This window comes from Pleurodeles waltl, chromosome 7, assembly GCF_031143425.1.
Source record: "Pleurodeles waltl isolate 20211129_DDA chromosome 7, aPleWal1.hap1.20221129, whole genome shotgun sequence".
NCBI classification, from domain to species: domain Eukaryota; kingdom Metazoa; phylum Chordata; class Amphibia; order Caudata; family Salamandridae; genus Pleurodeles; species Pleurodeles waltl.
In genome coordinates this window covers 392,447,557-392,463,314 of record NC_090446.1, presented here as the reverse complement: position 1 = coordinate 392,463,314, position 15,758 = coordinate 392,447,557, and the positions used below count along the sequence as shown (strand labels likewise).

At 43.9% G+C, this 15,758-nt stretch overlaps 1 protein-coding gene across 1 annotated transcript in view; it reads left to right on the top strand.

The window, feature by feature from the left end:
• The first annotated feature begins 6,242 nt into the window (after positions 1 to 6,242).
• The window catches only part of LOC138304104 (arf-GAP with SH3 domain, ANK repeat and PH domain-containing protein 1-like), a 1,221,419-nt gene continuing 1,211,903 nt past the window's right edge, over positions 6,243 to 15,758 (top strand). Inside the window, exon 1 of the mRNA XM_069243851.1 lies at positions 6,243 to 6,524. Within this exon, the coding sequence (XP_069099952.1) occupies positions 6,399 to 6,524 (126 nt within the window). The 5' untranslated portion in view covers positions 6,243 to 6,398. The remainder of the gene's footprint in view (positions 6,525 to 15,758) is intronic.

Below are 15,758 nucleotides of genomic sequence, written 5' to 3'. Positions count from 1 at the left end.
ACAAGCAGTTTTAAAAAAAACATGAAAGTCCAACAGTAACATTATGTGGGTAGGGGAGGGAATATGAAGAAATAATCAATGCAAAGGTCCTAAAAAATGAACAACCAAGAAAAACCATTTTCAAGTTTAATGGCATTCAACTGCAAAAGACCTGTAAAAGTCAATTTTGCAAAAAAGACACTCTATGAATTCATTTCTACCAAAGATTTCAATTACACTGTTCATGTGACATGAGTTCTCTGAATTGGTATTTTATGAATTCGCATTTCTATGGCATCACTGACAATCAGTGAGGCCAACCAAAGGCTAAGGGATTTCTATTCTGCTGGAGGTGGCACATTCTGCTTGGCTGTGGCGGGGACCCAGCCAGGCAGACCTACCACTCCCATCTGGGGTGGGTGAATACACTCACTGTATAGCCTGCCCTCACCCATGACACCTGTCAAAACCTCTCCGTCCACTCTACCTAGCCAGGTCCCCAAATAGCAGAGGTCTGTCGGTCCAGTTGCATGCCCATTGTTTATAGCTGTCACTGGGGAATGCACAGGTGTGCTTCAACCTCCCGTGTTGATTGGAGCCATGTGGAAAGGCACACCACGAACTTTGGAGCAGAGAGATGCCCTCTTTCCAGAAGTGGCATTTCTCAGCGAATATTGCCAAAATCACCCTTACCAAAGGAAGGGGTTATCACAGCGAATCCAATGATAGGAGACATGAGGCTGCTCCACTGAAATCCACTATTACAGCTGGGAGTGACTTAAATCATTCCCCCATGTTAGCCTATGGGGAAAGCAACCCTCAGCAGTAGTGAGTACATGAGTAGTTATCACTATGTTAAGAAACACCGTTGGTGCAAGTGCTGCAATGTCGGGATGCACATGTTGAAACACTAATGTGCAACTGCGCGCACACCGGCCTGCAATGGCAGGCGGGACACATGTGAAAACACTAGATTGCCAGTATGTACATGCAGGATAGCACCACTTCCTAAACATATGTAGGAAGGTGCAGACACTTTCATTCTGTCCTTACAGTGGGAAATGCCCAGGGCCCTGAGGTCACTAAAAGAGAATCTGGAAAAACCTAAGGAAGGAGCTGATCTCTTAGGTAGGTAGAACCCACAAAGGGGTTCTTCCCTACTGGGGCATGGAACAGACCATGTGTACCTGCCTTGCCTTCTGCCTACCACCTGCTCTGCCGTTTGGGGGGTGCTCTAGGGATTAGGTAAGGGCACTCAGGGTTGGCCAAGGAGTAAGAGATGCCACCTTAAGTGCCAGCACAACGGCATCTCCCCTGGCCTGCAATGGCTGGCCTGGTACATGGTTGACAGGCTATTCTGGTGGGCAGCACACTCCGTGCAGCGTCCCACCAGAAGCTGGGGCTGTACCCACCCCGGGTATGTGATGTACCTTTTTAACAGGAAACTCCTGGGTACAGCACCTCAAACAAACCATATAGGTGCCCCTTCCTGGCATGTGTAGGAAGGGCGCATGCACTTTCACACTTCAGTACAGTGGGAAAGTGCCCATAGTCTAAAGGCCACACACAGAAATTCAGCAAACAAATTGGGAGGAAAAAGCTAAAAGTTCCATGGAAACCCCCTAGGAAGGGCCATTTCCACCATATATTATGACACACTGCCCATGGTTGGAATTCATGCCAAAGCCTGAAATGCTGTGGGTCCTCCTCAAAGCAAATCTGACTGGCCAATACGAGTCCTATCATGCATCAACCGTTAATTGGGTCAGTGACCACCATAACACAAAGATTTCAATTCTAGCATGCAGAAGGACCTTCATGCCTTCTCAATCATCTCTAAATCTGTGAGGAAATGATCCACAATAGAGATCAGGGTGCCACCTATCCCTCCCATGTCAGCTTTTGGTGACGAACAACTGCAGTCTGTTCCTCAAGGTGACATTGTATAATTAAAACTAGAACTGTACACGTTTTCAGCAGCATTACATCAAATACATTTCATGTTAATAATTGTGAGATAAAGTGGTGACTCTATGGTCATCATACAATGTAACCTGTTTGTCTGCAACATCCAGTGGTTCATCCCTTGAAAAAACAGATGTCCTAGGTAAACACAACTCCGAATTTGATCTTCTTTCTGAATGTTATTGTTGGTACCAGCACTATTTCCATCAGGCCTCCGCTATTCTTAAGCATGAATTGCCATTTGGGACAGAGAACACAGGGCCAGCAGTTTCAGGGCTTTCTTACACGTACTAATTGTAATACTCAGTTGGCTTTTCTGAAGCCCTTGCTTAGCTCAATGGCAGCTGTCGGTGGGGGATCCATCTGAAAATTCAAAATGCTAACTTTAAGAAAGCCATTACAACAACTTTAAATTCAAGAAGAAATTGGATTAGTAACTACCTACCTGAAGTAATAACACAATCTTCGTCAGGGTGAATCCCCAAAGTCACAAAATTAACCCGAGCTCAACCCCCAGGTAGCTATAGCACAGAGCAAACATGCTTAACTTAGGGCAGTGTGTAAAGTATTTATGCAGTACCAAAGCAGTATTAAAGTCAAAATGCAAAACAATCAAAATCCCAAACTGAATTAGAAAAATAGAGTGAAATTGGATAAATGAAATAACATAAAAATTATGAAAATCCAATAAGAGGAAACAGAGAAATTATTTGTTTATGTTTTAGTAGCAATATCACAAAAAAGCACAAAGCGCCAATGATAGTCAATAGTCATGGTAGACAGGGACCTAGCTGAAGGTTAAGACTGACCAGGATGGAATTTGACTGGATACACCAACCTGATTCGTCCTGGTCAACAACTATACCTTCTGACTTAGGACCAGAATTATATCTTGGCGGGGGGGTTACTCTGTTGCAATGGTGACAGATATACTGTCTGCTGAAATCTAAATACCATTGTTTTCTATAGTCGGAGTATGGGATATCCATCACCGTTGCAATGGAGTAACCCCTCCACCGAGATCTAAATCAGGCGCTTAGTCCATTAAATCCCAATCCACCCCAAAAGTACAATTCTCAAGCCTCTGAAGACTTCAAGGGTGGCACTTAGAGACTCAAAAGGTGTCAGGCAGAGGTCTAGTCTAGCTTCAGTTGCCACTTTTCAGTCGGGTATCTCCAGGAAAAGACCTCTTGTGGCTTGTAGAATCCCTATAGCTTGAACGGAAGGTCAGCCTTATGACCTTTGAAGTCCACTTCTTTGTCCTGGGTGCAAGAGAAAGCAGGTCCAGTCCTTCAGCACTCTTCCCAGGTCACAGACAGCAGGTCCAGTACTCTTCTGATTTTCCCCATGTCCAGGAAATGTTCTGGAGTGGATGCCTGGAGGTGCTGCATTTATGCATGACTCTAGCTAGTGGGTGGAATGACTCATGTGCATGCCCTAATCAATGGGGTAAAGGTTTCTGGGGCCAACTGCACACACATTGGGTATTGTTAAGACGGTGAAAGTCACTAACTTTGTGCTCTGAGAGGTGTGTGTGTTTGCTGTACCCAGAACAATCCCAGAGACATGAGGCTGGTGTGGCAAAAACAGAGTTCTTGAGTAGCAAGACAATGGATCCACAATACTTGTCCTGGCATCCTGTTCTCACCCCTTTCAGATTCTATCTATTGCACCTATCCTGCCCCCTCTCATTTGTGACTGTCATCACTTTATGGAGGGAGTCAACTGTGTTTCCAGTTATCCTTTGGGTTATACCATTTCCTCTTCTGGGTGAACACAATAGACCTACCATTGTTTTGTGTGTCAGACTATCCCCTGGGGTGTACCCATTCTGCTGCATGGTGAACACCATAGACCTACTGCTGTGGTGTCTCTAGCTATCCTTGGGCCATACAATCTCTGCTTCTGGGTTGGCCTCTAGCTCAACTAATGTGGTGCCTCTGGTTATCCTTGTGTTGTACCATCTTCACCTTCTGGTAAATACCATAGCACCACCTCCGCTTTTTGTTTGGCCTCATAGACTCACTGTAATGGTGTCTTAGATTTTTCCTTGTGGATGCTGCTGGCATTCCAGGGATGTCATTTTCCTAATATCAACATGTACGGTTTCCAGAAAATGTAAACTAAGTATGGTAACCATGGTAGGTATTTGCAAATGCAACTTGGTCTCTCACACATCTCTCTACCGCATACCATTCTTTAGCACACCTACAAGTTTCTCCCAAGTCAGAACACATCCCAGAAACTCAGGCACGTCACCAAAACTCCACTAAGACCGCTTTAAATGAACAATATTCTAAACTATTGATAACAAATGGAGTAGCTAATTACTCAACCTTTTGGAAAGGACTTTAGGCCTAAACAAATACAATACAGCGTTCTTATCTGGGGCCCTCAGTAATTAACAATTATTGCTACCATTTTTTTTAATGTACATAGAGTGGGTTTTGGCTGCACGCACAGGAGTATTTATCTTGTCTTGTGCTATTGGAAGTATCATTCCACCTCCAAAGAAGTGCTTGCATTGCAATGCAAGAGGAATTATTTTACATCGCAAAACTACACTGAATTATAATACATTAAATTATTATTTGTGTGCACGCCTGTATACTGAAAGCAATCCTTCTGTGTTTGAATTGGGAATCCTGTGTAGGACACACACAACATACATACAAAAAAAAATACACGCACACAAGCAAGCTTTAGGGCACACAACCCAGCTTAAAATAAATTAACATTGACTGGGTCTTTAGTCTAGTTTTAAAGTGGTAACACTGTGGAAATATTGACATGTCGAAATTGAGATGCGTGCATTAGCACTTTAAAATCAGGCCTGTTGACTTTACCAATTCTTGTCCTTTCTTGATGCTCTTCATAAACTGTCTTGGGGCTCTATGAACGATCTTCTACTGTTATTTCGACTGGGGTCTTACTGGTGCTCGGGTGTACCTGCACTTGTGTTATGCAGGTAATGGGGCCCTGCTTGTAATCTGAGGGTGCTACAGAGGTATTATACTGGTGCTACTCATGCTCTGGCGATGCGGTACTGAAGTCGTGCCATGTAGTGTCGTGATGGTAATGTAGAAGTGCTGATGGTCTCTGAGACTATTGGTTCTGTGTTTGTGCCAACTATTTTACTTGTGAGGTGGTGGTACTGCCCTGACGCTGTACAGTTACTGCCTCTACTGTGGGGTGCTATATTGGTTATATACTGAGGAAGGCGGGTGATCCTTGAAGTCTATAGTGGTGCATTGGGGAAGCTGCGTGGGTGCTATCTCAATTCAGTATCTGTGCTGGTGCTCTGGTCCGCTATACTACCGCGGGTCTACTTATTATTTTACTCCTGCACCAGGTGTGCTGGTACTAATCAGAGACATTTTAAGGCATGGGCAAAATGGGCTCTGGCCCAGGAACCCAGCCTTTTAGAGGGCCCCCTGAGAACCAGATCTGTTCTGCAGAGAGTCTTTCCCTGATTATCCTGAATAATCCTTAAACAGATTGTTTTTAATTACGTTTTCTTTTGATTATTTTTTAATGTGGATGTTGTGTGTCTATTATAGACATTTTGCAGAGAAATGTTATGTATATGTTTCATGCAACATCCAAAAAAAAGTTTCTTTTAGATCAAAACAGGACCTCACATATGAGAAAAGGGAGGGTGTCACAGAGAGTGTTTGAGGTAATATTAGTGAGCTGCTGCTGTGTTACAATATTGAAAAAACACGTCACAATCCCGGAATATTAGTTGTAAACACATTTAGAGTTTGGACTAGTGTCCATGTGCAATGTCAGTGACCTTGTGAAAGAGGGCGTGAAAGAGTTGAAATTGGATCATAAATTCAAGGCTGCTCCAAACAGGGCCCCCAAATACATTTGGCCCTGGGCCCCTAAATCTTTAAAATGTCCCTGGTACTGATGATGCGTTGGAAATCTGAGGATACTGCAGTTGTGCTGTACTGGTGTAATCCCATCTCATCAAAGGAAACATAGGAGTGTACTGGTGCTACACTGTGACGAAGATGTAGGGATGTCGTGATGGTGCAGTAATGATAAAAGTGCCCCAAGAATGCTGTACTTCCGCTTGGTGGTGCCGTATTCTGTTTCTATGTGTTTTAGGGGATTCCTTAACAGGTGTTAGATCTCTGTTCCTGGGAGCTGTGGGGATGCCAATCCTCCGGGGATGCTGCACAGGTGCATTGGCGGATGCTGAGCTGTTGCTGATGGGAGGATGCTGTGGCAAAGGATTGTCAGGCGCTCGCGCATGCTCACGACTAGGCAGACGCCTCCTAGGCTCGTACACGGAGCTCAGCGCGCGCCCCGTAGTTCCCGTTTCTTGCGGCTACAGAAGCTGGAGGGGCCGGGGTTGAGGGAGGCAGAAGAATCCGAGGTGCGCTAGGAGACGGAGTGCGGGAGCCAGAGGGGTCGGCGGAGTTTCTCTCCCCACGACAAGCACCATGCCCGAGCTCATCTCTGTCGGCGAGTTCATCAGTGAGACCCTAGAGGACTGGAGCTCCCCAACCACCTCCTCCTTTACCACCAGGATGGGGCACTGCAGGGGCACGGTCAGCGGCATCGAGGAGGTGAGAGTGAGGAGTGCAGAGGGATGACGGGCTCTGAAGCACTCCACTGCTAATGGGGTTCAAAATGTTACTTGGGAATACAATGAAATGCGGTGCTTGACCATTAAAAGGACGTGGGTCGTTATGAAATTATAAAGGGGGCATATAACGTTCCACGGGCTGTGTGTGTTCGGGGATGGGGTGCTTAAAGGCGCGCATGCACCTGGAAGGAGGTTGACTCCACGGGGCAGATTTGAACATTTCTTAAAAATCGCAGTGCATTCCTGGGGCGTTCTTGGAGTGGGAAGGGGCGGGGAGGTGGGGTTTTGTAGTTAGGATATCATGTTGGAAGGCGGAGAGGGTGCACGGTTGCCACCTAGCCCGACATAGACACTTTCTGTATTTCACAAAGCATTGTTATCAGGTGCGATATTCCAATCGGTGCAATATAAGTGCAACAAGACTACAGCTCCCATAATGCATTATTGTGTCAAATGACTGGTCAGCGCGGGAAACCTGAGTTTCTGCTGACATGGAGTGAGGTGACAACCCTGTGGGAAAAGATGTGAAAGGCTTGAGCGTAGGTCAGGACCTTTCATGGTGTGAGTTTTGCTTTGGGAAACAGGAGTGGGCGATCCTCGGGATTCCGCTGTGGTGTAAACTCGACAAATTTTCATGTGCGGGGACTGAAAAAGCTCTCCTGGGCTCTGATGGCTTTGAATACTCCATTACGTGTAGTTCAAAACATGCCACAGTGGGATGAGTGGAACAGCTGCAGTTTCGTATGTGACGCCTTCGCCAGTCCGGGCTTTTTAGCCAAAAGCACCTTGCACCCTGGGATTTGTGTATCTATATAAAACCTTAAAAGTTACATTCTAAATTCCAGAATACACCTTTCTGCAGATTGGAAAATTATGACGGGTTAAACGCAACACCGAGGGCTTTGGCACCCACTGGCGCTCAAAACATCAGAGGTAGGATAAGAGGGTGCCCTAAACGGTCGGACTGTACTATCTGACAATCCGACAGTGCCCAAGTGGCTAGTCTGACTGGTCACTGTGTGGCCCGATATTCTATTGTTTGTCGGCTAGATTTGTGGTCTACTCGTCTGTTTTTAGTGTTGATTTCCCTGATATTGAAACAAACATTGCTTGCATCAAGCACACATTCACGAAGTCCTCCATGCCTTGCAAAACTCTCATCAGAATGCCTTTCTAAGTTTAAAAACTGCCCTGATTTGCAAACATGCACCCCTTATTAAGCTATCGGGTTCGCTAAAAGGGGCCATTTTTATTTCGGTGACCAGGTCTGTTTTCTGTCCCACTCTGACCCTAGTGTCCAGCTCAAGAATTTATTTTGGGTAGATTAGAATATTGCACTTTGTGGCCCAAAACATTCCACTGGTGATCTAGAACACTGCCATCACGCTTCGTTCCTCATATTGGGGCAAATGGCAGAGTCTGAAATGTCGATAGTGGTGAAGCTTAACACTATATGCTAAAAGGAACATTCCAGAAAGGGTGCTGGGACATTTTCGGGGGTGTACAAGGCCACATGATATATGTATTTATCTAGGATTTAATGAGACTTTCGGAGCATTCCATTTTGCCATCCTGAGGTTGTAATATGTACTTGAGGGGAATGTGTTGGGCTTGGCATTCTATACGAAGGACGGGGGCGGGGCCTGGGAGTAGGACGTACCTTTTATTGGTTCAACATACTACTTGGGACCTAAAACGTTACACTTGGGCAAATTCCAGAACATTCTTGTGGGGGCTTGTAAGATTTCACAGACCTGTTTAGCTTTATCTAGATGTGCTTATGGGCTGACCAAGTGGGATTTATGCAGCATTGGAAATATGGTTATAAATGCGTGGCCTAGTTTGAAATGTATCAATAAACACTGTACTAACTAGTAAATTTGGGTTCGCGGAGAAGCATGTTGCCCGAGGTAAAGGCTCCACCCCTCGTCAGGACTAGTGAGTCCTATAGAAATGCAATTAAAATTACAATTATAATTTTGACCTTGCTTTCTGCTGATCGCCATAGGAATTTTGCATCCCTTGTTGGTAATGTTTCAGTAGGGGAGGCTAGCCTTCAGCTGGTTTAAGGGTGCGTATCCCTGTAGCAATACCTGGAGCAGATAGGCCCTGTGTATAAGTAGGAATCATGTGAACAGCTTAGAGTAAACAGCACAATCTCCTTACATCTCTGCTGGAAGCCAGGGGAGGACAAGGGCGGCAGTGACATGCACAGTGCTGGGAGCTCAACGAACCATTCACTGGTCACCGGTATCGAGCATATACCATGTAGTTACGCTTCACGAATCTGCTGCGTCCTATTGGCCAGCGGGTGCATGATCCAGCCCGCTTTCTCCAGATTCCTGTGCATGCAGAAAGTGATGAGGTGTGGTGGTTAAGAAGCAGACTGCAGAGCCAGCAGCCTTGGGCTCTAATCCTAGCTCCCTTCACACACCCTACCACTGGGTAATCCCTGGCAAATCACTTCACCCATCTGTACCTACGTTTCTTCATTCAAACTAAGCGCGTTTAGGAACGGTTTTTAAGTGCCATATTGCAACAATATATCAAATAAACTGCATGATCATTTCCCACAGGATGACTTCTTACATGGCCCAATATGTTAGCGGGTGCCTGTGCCGGATTTTGAGCTTCCCCTTATTTGTTGTCTAGCTCGTCGGTGCTTTCGTGCACAGCTTGGAGTATATGTAGAAAGCTGTGTGTGAAACATTACTAAAGTGCACGATGCCAGGGGTGTTATTTGCCTTCACAGTACATCTAGACTACCACCACCACAGCAATGTAAGTAATATCTCAATGGCGGCACATACGCGTCTCCCATTTATTGCAATTCCCCACGCACCCGCTCTATTGGACGGTGGAAGTGGAGGAGGGGTTCTCCGGCGCTGTATGCTGTCCTCGCCGAGCAGTACCAGTTACTTGCTCCGTGCCTCGCACATAGGGCATGCTCGGATTCCCCTCTCTCGCTCTCGACATGTCTCTGGTCGCTCCCGTGGCACGCGCAGGCATCATCACACGCACCACGTCTTTATCTCTCTGTAGTCACGAGCGGCACAGCGCTGCGGGCGGCGCAGACAGGGCTGAGCAGCGCCTCCTCCCCCAACAGCCGGCAGGCGGTATCTTCTTTTCGTCTATTGCCATGTCATCCTTCCGCGGCACGGGCGCCTGGGAGGTTTTGTGAATGGAGTGGGCAGCGCGGGGCTGCTGCAGATCCATCTTGGCACTTTGGGCTCCTCTCTCACCCCTCCCCCCCCCTGCACCTTCTAAGCAATCTTGAAACTAATAATGTGTTTTGCGGAGGGAGGTCTATACCAACATCTAAGAGGGTAGTATCTGGAGCCATCTCTTTAGTATACAAAGGCGGTCAGAATAAAAAGCACATGTTTAAGTTTGGGAATATGGGAAAGCGACACTCCTCCCCATCATATTTACATGTTTTACGTGACTGATGTGTCCCAAGTCCAGGCATACATGCATTTGATATGTTTTGTACGAAGGTTTGCTTTGCTCCTTTAACCACATTCTTAATGCATATCACACCCACAGCAGTACCTTGGCAAGTGCTGGACATTCTAGACACTACGACGCATTCCCCTTTTTATTGCATCATCATCTCATGAACGCTTGGAAATATCTGGATTTTTTTTTTAATTAAAGTGTTATGTATAGTGCCCCAGTTTGAGCTGGCATGAGGTCCTTCATGAACCGTCAATTCCAAATGATTGTCCTCCAAGGGTTGAACAACATCCCCCTTTCCTACAAGACTATGTTTGCATTATTTATTAATGTTCTCTGGGAGAAGTCTACAATATGTAGTGTTCCGTGATTGTAATGTTAGCCTCTCTTGGGAACTGCCCTGCACATCCCCTCTCATGCCATCCGCCTGAATCCTAGCCCTACATTCCTGGGCATCCCCTTTCTGTAACCCACCACCGCCCTCCTAATGCTGACCCTACAGTCCTGCTTTAGGACCAAGTCAAATATTTGGTAACAGTGATGAAGTTGCCACAAGTATTTCACCACACTCTTCTTATAGATAGAGTGATGTGCTGATCTCGCATTAATGCACAGAATTTGTGTTACCAATGGCAGAAAAAAATGCTCGCGGTAAAATAGTGCAATGGCTTACAGTATTTGTTTTCGTTTTTTTTTCACTTCAAGTCATTAATGACTCACCTTAAGTGTGATGGTTAAAAACAGGGCCGGGCCATTATTGCCCCATGCCTACCTCGAGATTCTGCATGGGGCTCAGTACATGCGGGACATATGTTGTTTCATACGTATTAGACGTGTGATCTGGGTCTGACTGCTCTGTTCGTGACATGCACCGCGATGGGACTAGAGCCTCTTTTAGAGGCACTATGCAGGAATAGCCGGCTTCTCAACCGACCTGCAGAACTATTGTAGGACCTTTTCAAAACTGACTTTTTGGTCGAGAAAAGGGATTAGTTTGAGATATGCATCTTCTTTCGAGGGAGGTGACGTTGGCTGTGCACGGGTATGTGCTGTCTGCAAGAACTGAAGTCTGGGGCCTGCATTTTGTGGTAGGTTGGTGTCAGCACGTGCATGTTACTGATTTTTACACTCCTTGCACCCAAAAACTGGCGTGACGAAGACGTGTGCAAGTAACACTCCAATAAACCGTTATGTAAATTTGCCTGATGCACATTCATGTGTATATTCATAAAACCTGACTCGGGTTTGCTATTCGGAGGGGCGAAAAGCCCGTTCTTATTAACACGTGCCATTTGTCATCTAAAATGTCTCCGTGGCAGATTATTAAAGTGAATACCACAAATGAAACGCCAAGTTCCTTACTCTGGAAGAGCAGTTTAGCTCTATTTACAACGTGTGAAAGGGAACTGCAAATTTGTTAAACACAGGGGAAAAAACGAACATTCACAAATAGGGGAACTCACATTAGGAGTGGGGGAGGGGAAGGCCAAAGAGGCTGACTTAATTCAACAACCAAATACTTTCATCCCTTTAGCCAGCACCAAAAAAAGAAGAAAAAAAACATCCTGAGGCCCTCCAAATGTTGTCTGAGAAAAACCATTTTCAAGCCGTATTTATTAAACAGATAAATCAAGAATACACTGCATAAATTGAAATATTAAAATTTCATTTTATGTCCAAAAGATATTGTAAAGCACATGTTTAAATGTGTACAGTAATTTAGACATTGAATCACCAACCAGAAATTCCTGGAGAGTCATGGTTGACCAACTAGCTAGCCTTTAGAGCTTTAGTTGATTTTATTTGGGCACCTAGTGCACTCCAGGGTGACCCCAGGTGAATTTTATCACAGATGAACTCGCCTGCTCCCTTATACCAAGGGAGCCCTGGCCAACAAGTACACAGAGACCCTAAGAACTCATGCCAGAGCGGAACCTTAGGCTTGTCCCTAACCTAGCCTCTTATAATGTCACCACAATCACCATGCCTGCATCCTGTTACTGACCTTATGGACCTGTAAACTGTTGGTGGATGTGGGATTCCCTGAAGTCTTTCTGCCCCCAAAGTTAACCCTCTCACTTGAGTATATAGAGACTGGTGGAAAAAACTGTTTTTGGCAGTATCTCCTTCTGCCTGCGATGCTCCCCACTCCTTTGCAATTTCTACAGATGACGCAGGAACCTGCTGAATGCTGGGTCCCACCTGTGGTGACCACTCCATGTGATGGGCTCATTGATGTCAACAACTCCTCAATAGAATCCAAGCTCTACATCACATGGCCATGTCCTTGTTGTTCCCTCCCGCCTTCCTCTTAATCTGCTTAGAAGGCACCCTTCAATCTAAATCACTTGCCAAATGAAATGCTCCCAACCCAACATGCCCCCCAAAACAATGCTTCACCCAGAGAATTTGGCCACAAATGAGCCCAAATACAGCCTAACAGAATTATCTGAAATACATAGAAACATATGCCCCCCGACTCACAAATCCAAGGTGCGCACAATAAGAATTACTTGTCAAATTCACAAAATGTATTGCTCCCCATCCCAAAGGACTAAAAAAAAACCCACGCTGCACCACTGCCTGCCCTGACAACTTGCCCCACAAACATATCCTTGAAAACAATCACGCTGCCTGTGGATCTAGCAGTGGCAGAGTGTCCTGGGCTTCCAAGTAGCAGGCAACAAAACCCCCTCACTGCACTGCCTGCACTATCTGCCGCCACTGAGAGAAGCAGGTGAAGGAGTGGCGCGGGGCTAGCAAAGTCTCCTCTGGCAAAGAAACCCAGCAATACAGGCATTGGGAGGCACCCGGAATGTCAAAGACTTCAAGGACACCAAGCAGAAAAATTCTAGGAGCAATTCACACCCCACCAGTTTATTTACCTGGTGCTTGGAGCCCCTGCCGCTCCCTTCAACAGCTCTGCTGCCCTGCAAGCCAATTGCATGTGGGGGTTGCTTCACAGGCTTTCGTCAGCAACCTCCATGCTAAAACCAAATTCAAAACATAAGAGCAAAAGTGTTGGCTACTGCGAGTTCATGCATCTTCCCGGATGAGCAAGCACCTATACGCCGGGGGCCACCATGGGGCGGCTCCATTTGCTCATTTTGTGGCATACAAATAGTTTCTGTACTTTTCTGCTAAGTACGTAAGTGTGTGTGTGTGGTCGTACATCTCAAACAAAAATGGAACATATTACAGCCTTGCATTATGTTTTTATATTGCATGTTTATTTTGGGGCAGTTTGCTGGAAAAAGTGGTTTGTTTTCCAGATACGGAAATATTTACAGAAAACATTAAGTGAAATACTGAACTGAACTTTTAAGTGACTAGAAAAAAAGTTAAATAATTATTTTTTTCATTAGCGTGCACTTTTGGAACATCATCCGCTGCTTTGTGTGAGAAACATTCTCTCTGTAGGAAGAAGAGATTGTTGAAGATATTCTCTGCAATGTGCAGCTGATAATGGACATTAATTGCAATTAGAATGTTGAGGCTTTGTTACTTTAATGAAGAGAAAATTGGTTTGATATGATGATGAACATTAAATTTCGCAGGTCCCTGTGAAATATGGGTCTTGAAACCACTGCATTCTGTGCAATAGATGCACACAAACTTAATGAGATATATTTCACAAAAAAACAAAGGTTAAAGTAATGTTCTAGTTATGTAAAATTTTCAGTGATAACATATTCTTTTAAATTAAAATGATTACAGAAATTCCCCAGTTATAGTTATCTGAGGTAAGTTTAACTCATGCCCTTAGGTAACTATAATTCGTGCCCCAATCTTCCAGTTTTCTCATTAATAATGTAATTGCAAATGTTGCAGTGATATTATCAGTTATGCCATAGAACATGTCATGACAGATGTAATGTGGGGTAATTAGCACTGCATAACAGGGGTGCCTTAGGGCACGAGTTATAGTTTCTTGAGATGCATTTAACAATAACTGCTGAATTTCCATGTTTTTGTGGTGGTAGTTGCAAATGTCACATGAAACATATTTTCAAAATAACAACACCACTGAAACTCACCTATAACTCGTGCCCTAAAGTAACTATAACTTGCTCCACCACCATGCTTAGTGTTGACATCAATGATCTAGTTCAGATGTTGCAGTAATGTTATCAATTATGTCATTCCAGACGTTGCAGTGATGTTATCAATGATGTAATCGAACATTTCATAACTGATTTAATATGGAAAGTAATTATCCATGCATGCCAAGGGCTTGCGTTATAGCTACTTTAGTACACAGGTTATAGTTACCTATAACTGGTGAATTTCAGTGGTGGTGTTCGCTTCAAACAGTACATTTTACAATATATTTTACCTCACTATAATGTTCCTTTAACCTTTGTTTTTTTCAGGAACTTCTAAGGTTTTTTTTAATGCAAAGAATATATTTTCATGTTGAAGTCTACTGACTTCTTTTATGTCATAGTATATTTAAAGTTGTTCTGAATTTAATTGTGATACTAAGCAATCCACATTCTGCACATCCTTTTTTGCTTTGTCCATTGCATATGGCAACCATAGCTTCATTTTCAATCATTTGTTGTCCATTTGCGCCAGTAGTCCTTGAGAAAATTGAACTATTATTACTTGTTTCAGTATTTTGGTGTATTTCGGCATTAATGTTATTTTCTTCTGCTATTTCTTGTTCCAACATTGCTAAATATGTCTGAAACTGAGGTTCTGCAAAGTCTTTTTTTATGTACATGAAAGAAATCTGAATAGGATTCAAAAAGGCATATAATCTCTTCTTCTTTGCTCCATGGTTTAAATAGTTATAGAAGTGCTAAATATTAGAATTCTTTTTTCGTTCTGTGTCACACCTCAATCTAGTCATTAATAAGAGTAGGTTTAGAATGACATATTAAACATCCATTGGTCCCTTAAACTAAAAAAATTCCAACATTGATATATTCTGCCATATTATTTTGATGTGTGGAACTGAGCAACTTCATAGAGCGGTAGGTTTTGTAACAAAGTACTTTCCTTTGGTTAATAGGTGTCCAACATATTGTTTTTTAAATTGTATTTGCTAGTGGGCCTAAAATGTGTAGCGTGTCAATTTCAGGTAGGCTTTTGAGACGTCTTTGGCATGATGATGCCAGCCCTGAGCTAAACCACATGATTGCCCATGATTTACCATATAAGTTTGAAGAATTCAGGTGGTCGCAGGCTTCATAAATACTGTCTTCACAGTGAGATAGTATTTGGAGACTAAATTGGTATAATCTTTTACCTAAAGATTGCTCAGCAGAGATTTCTCTTTCATACTTCCTTCATATCAGTTTTTTCAGCCTACATAATATGAGAAGTAACATAGTGTACAACCGCTGTAGAGTTATTTGCAACAAATTGTATATCCATGTTAGCATCCTACATACGTGGAATTAAGGGGTTGTAGTTGTTGATCCGTTGTGATGCTTCTGGTCTCCTAATGACTATAAGTATTTTTTGGTGATTTGCCTGTAACCGCATGTCTTACAGGGGACATTGAATTGTTCACTCTGCCTTTCTGTAGAATTGGTAATGGAAATCAAAAGTGACATTTAGAGTAATGTTTATATTAGTACCAACATTTCCTTAAGCAGAATTAACCACATTTATGTGATTAGAAGCATAAAACTGGTTAAAAATTATTTTTGTTTTGCTCTTTTTTTTTTTTGGGATCGTCACAAGTGACATAACATACAGTTAAATGTGGAACGGGTTCATCAAACTCGTATCCATACTTAGGTGCACC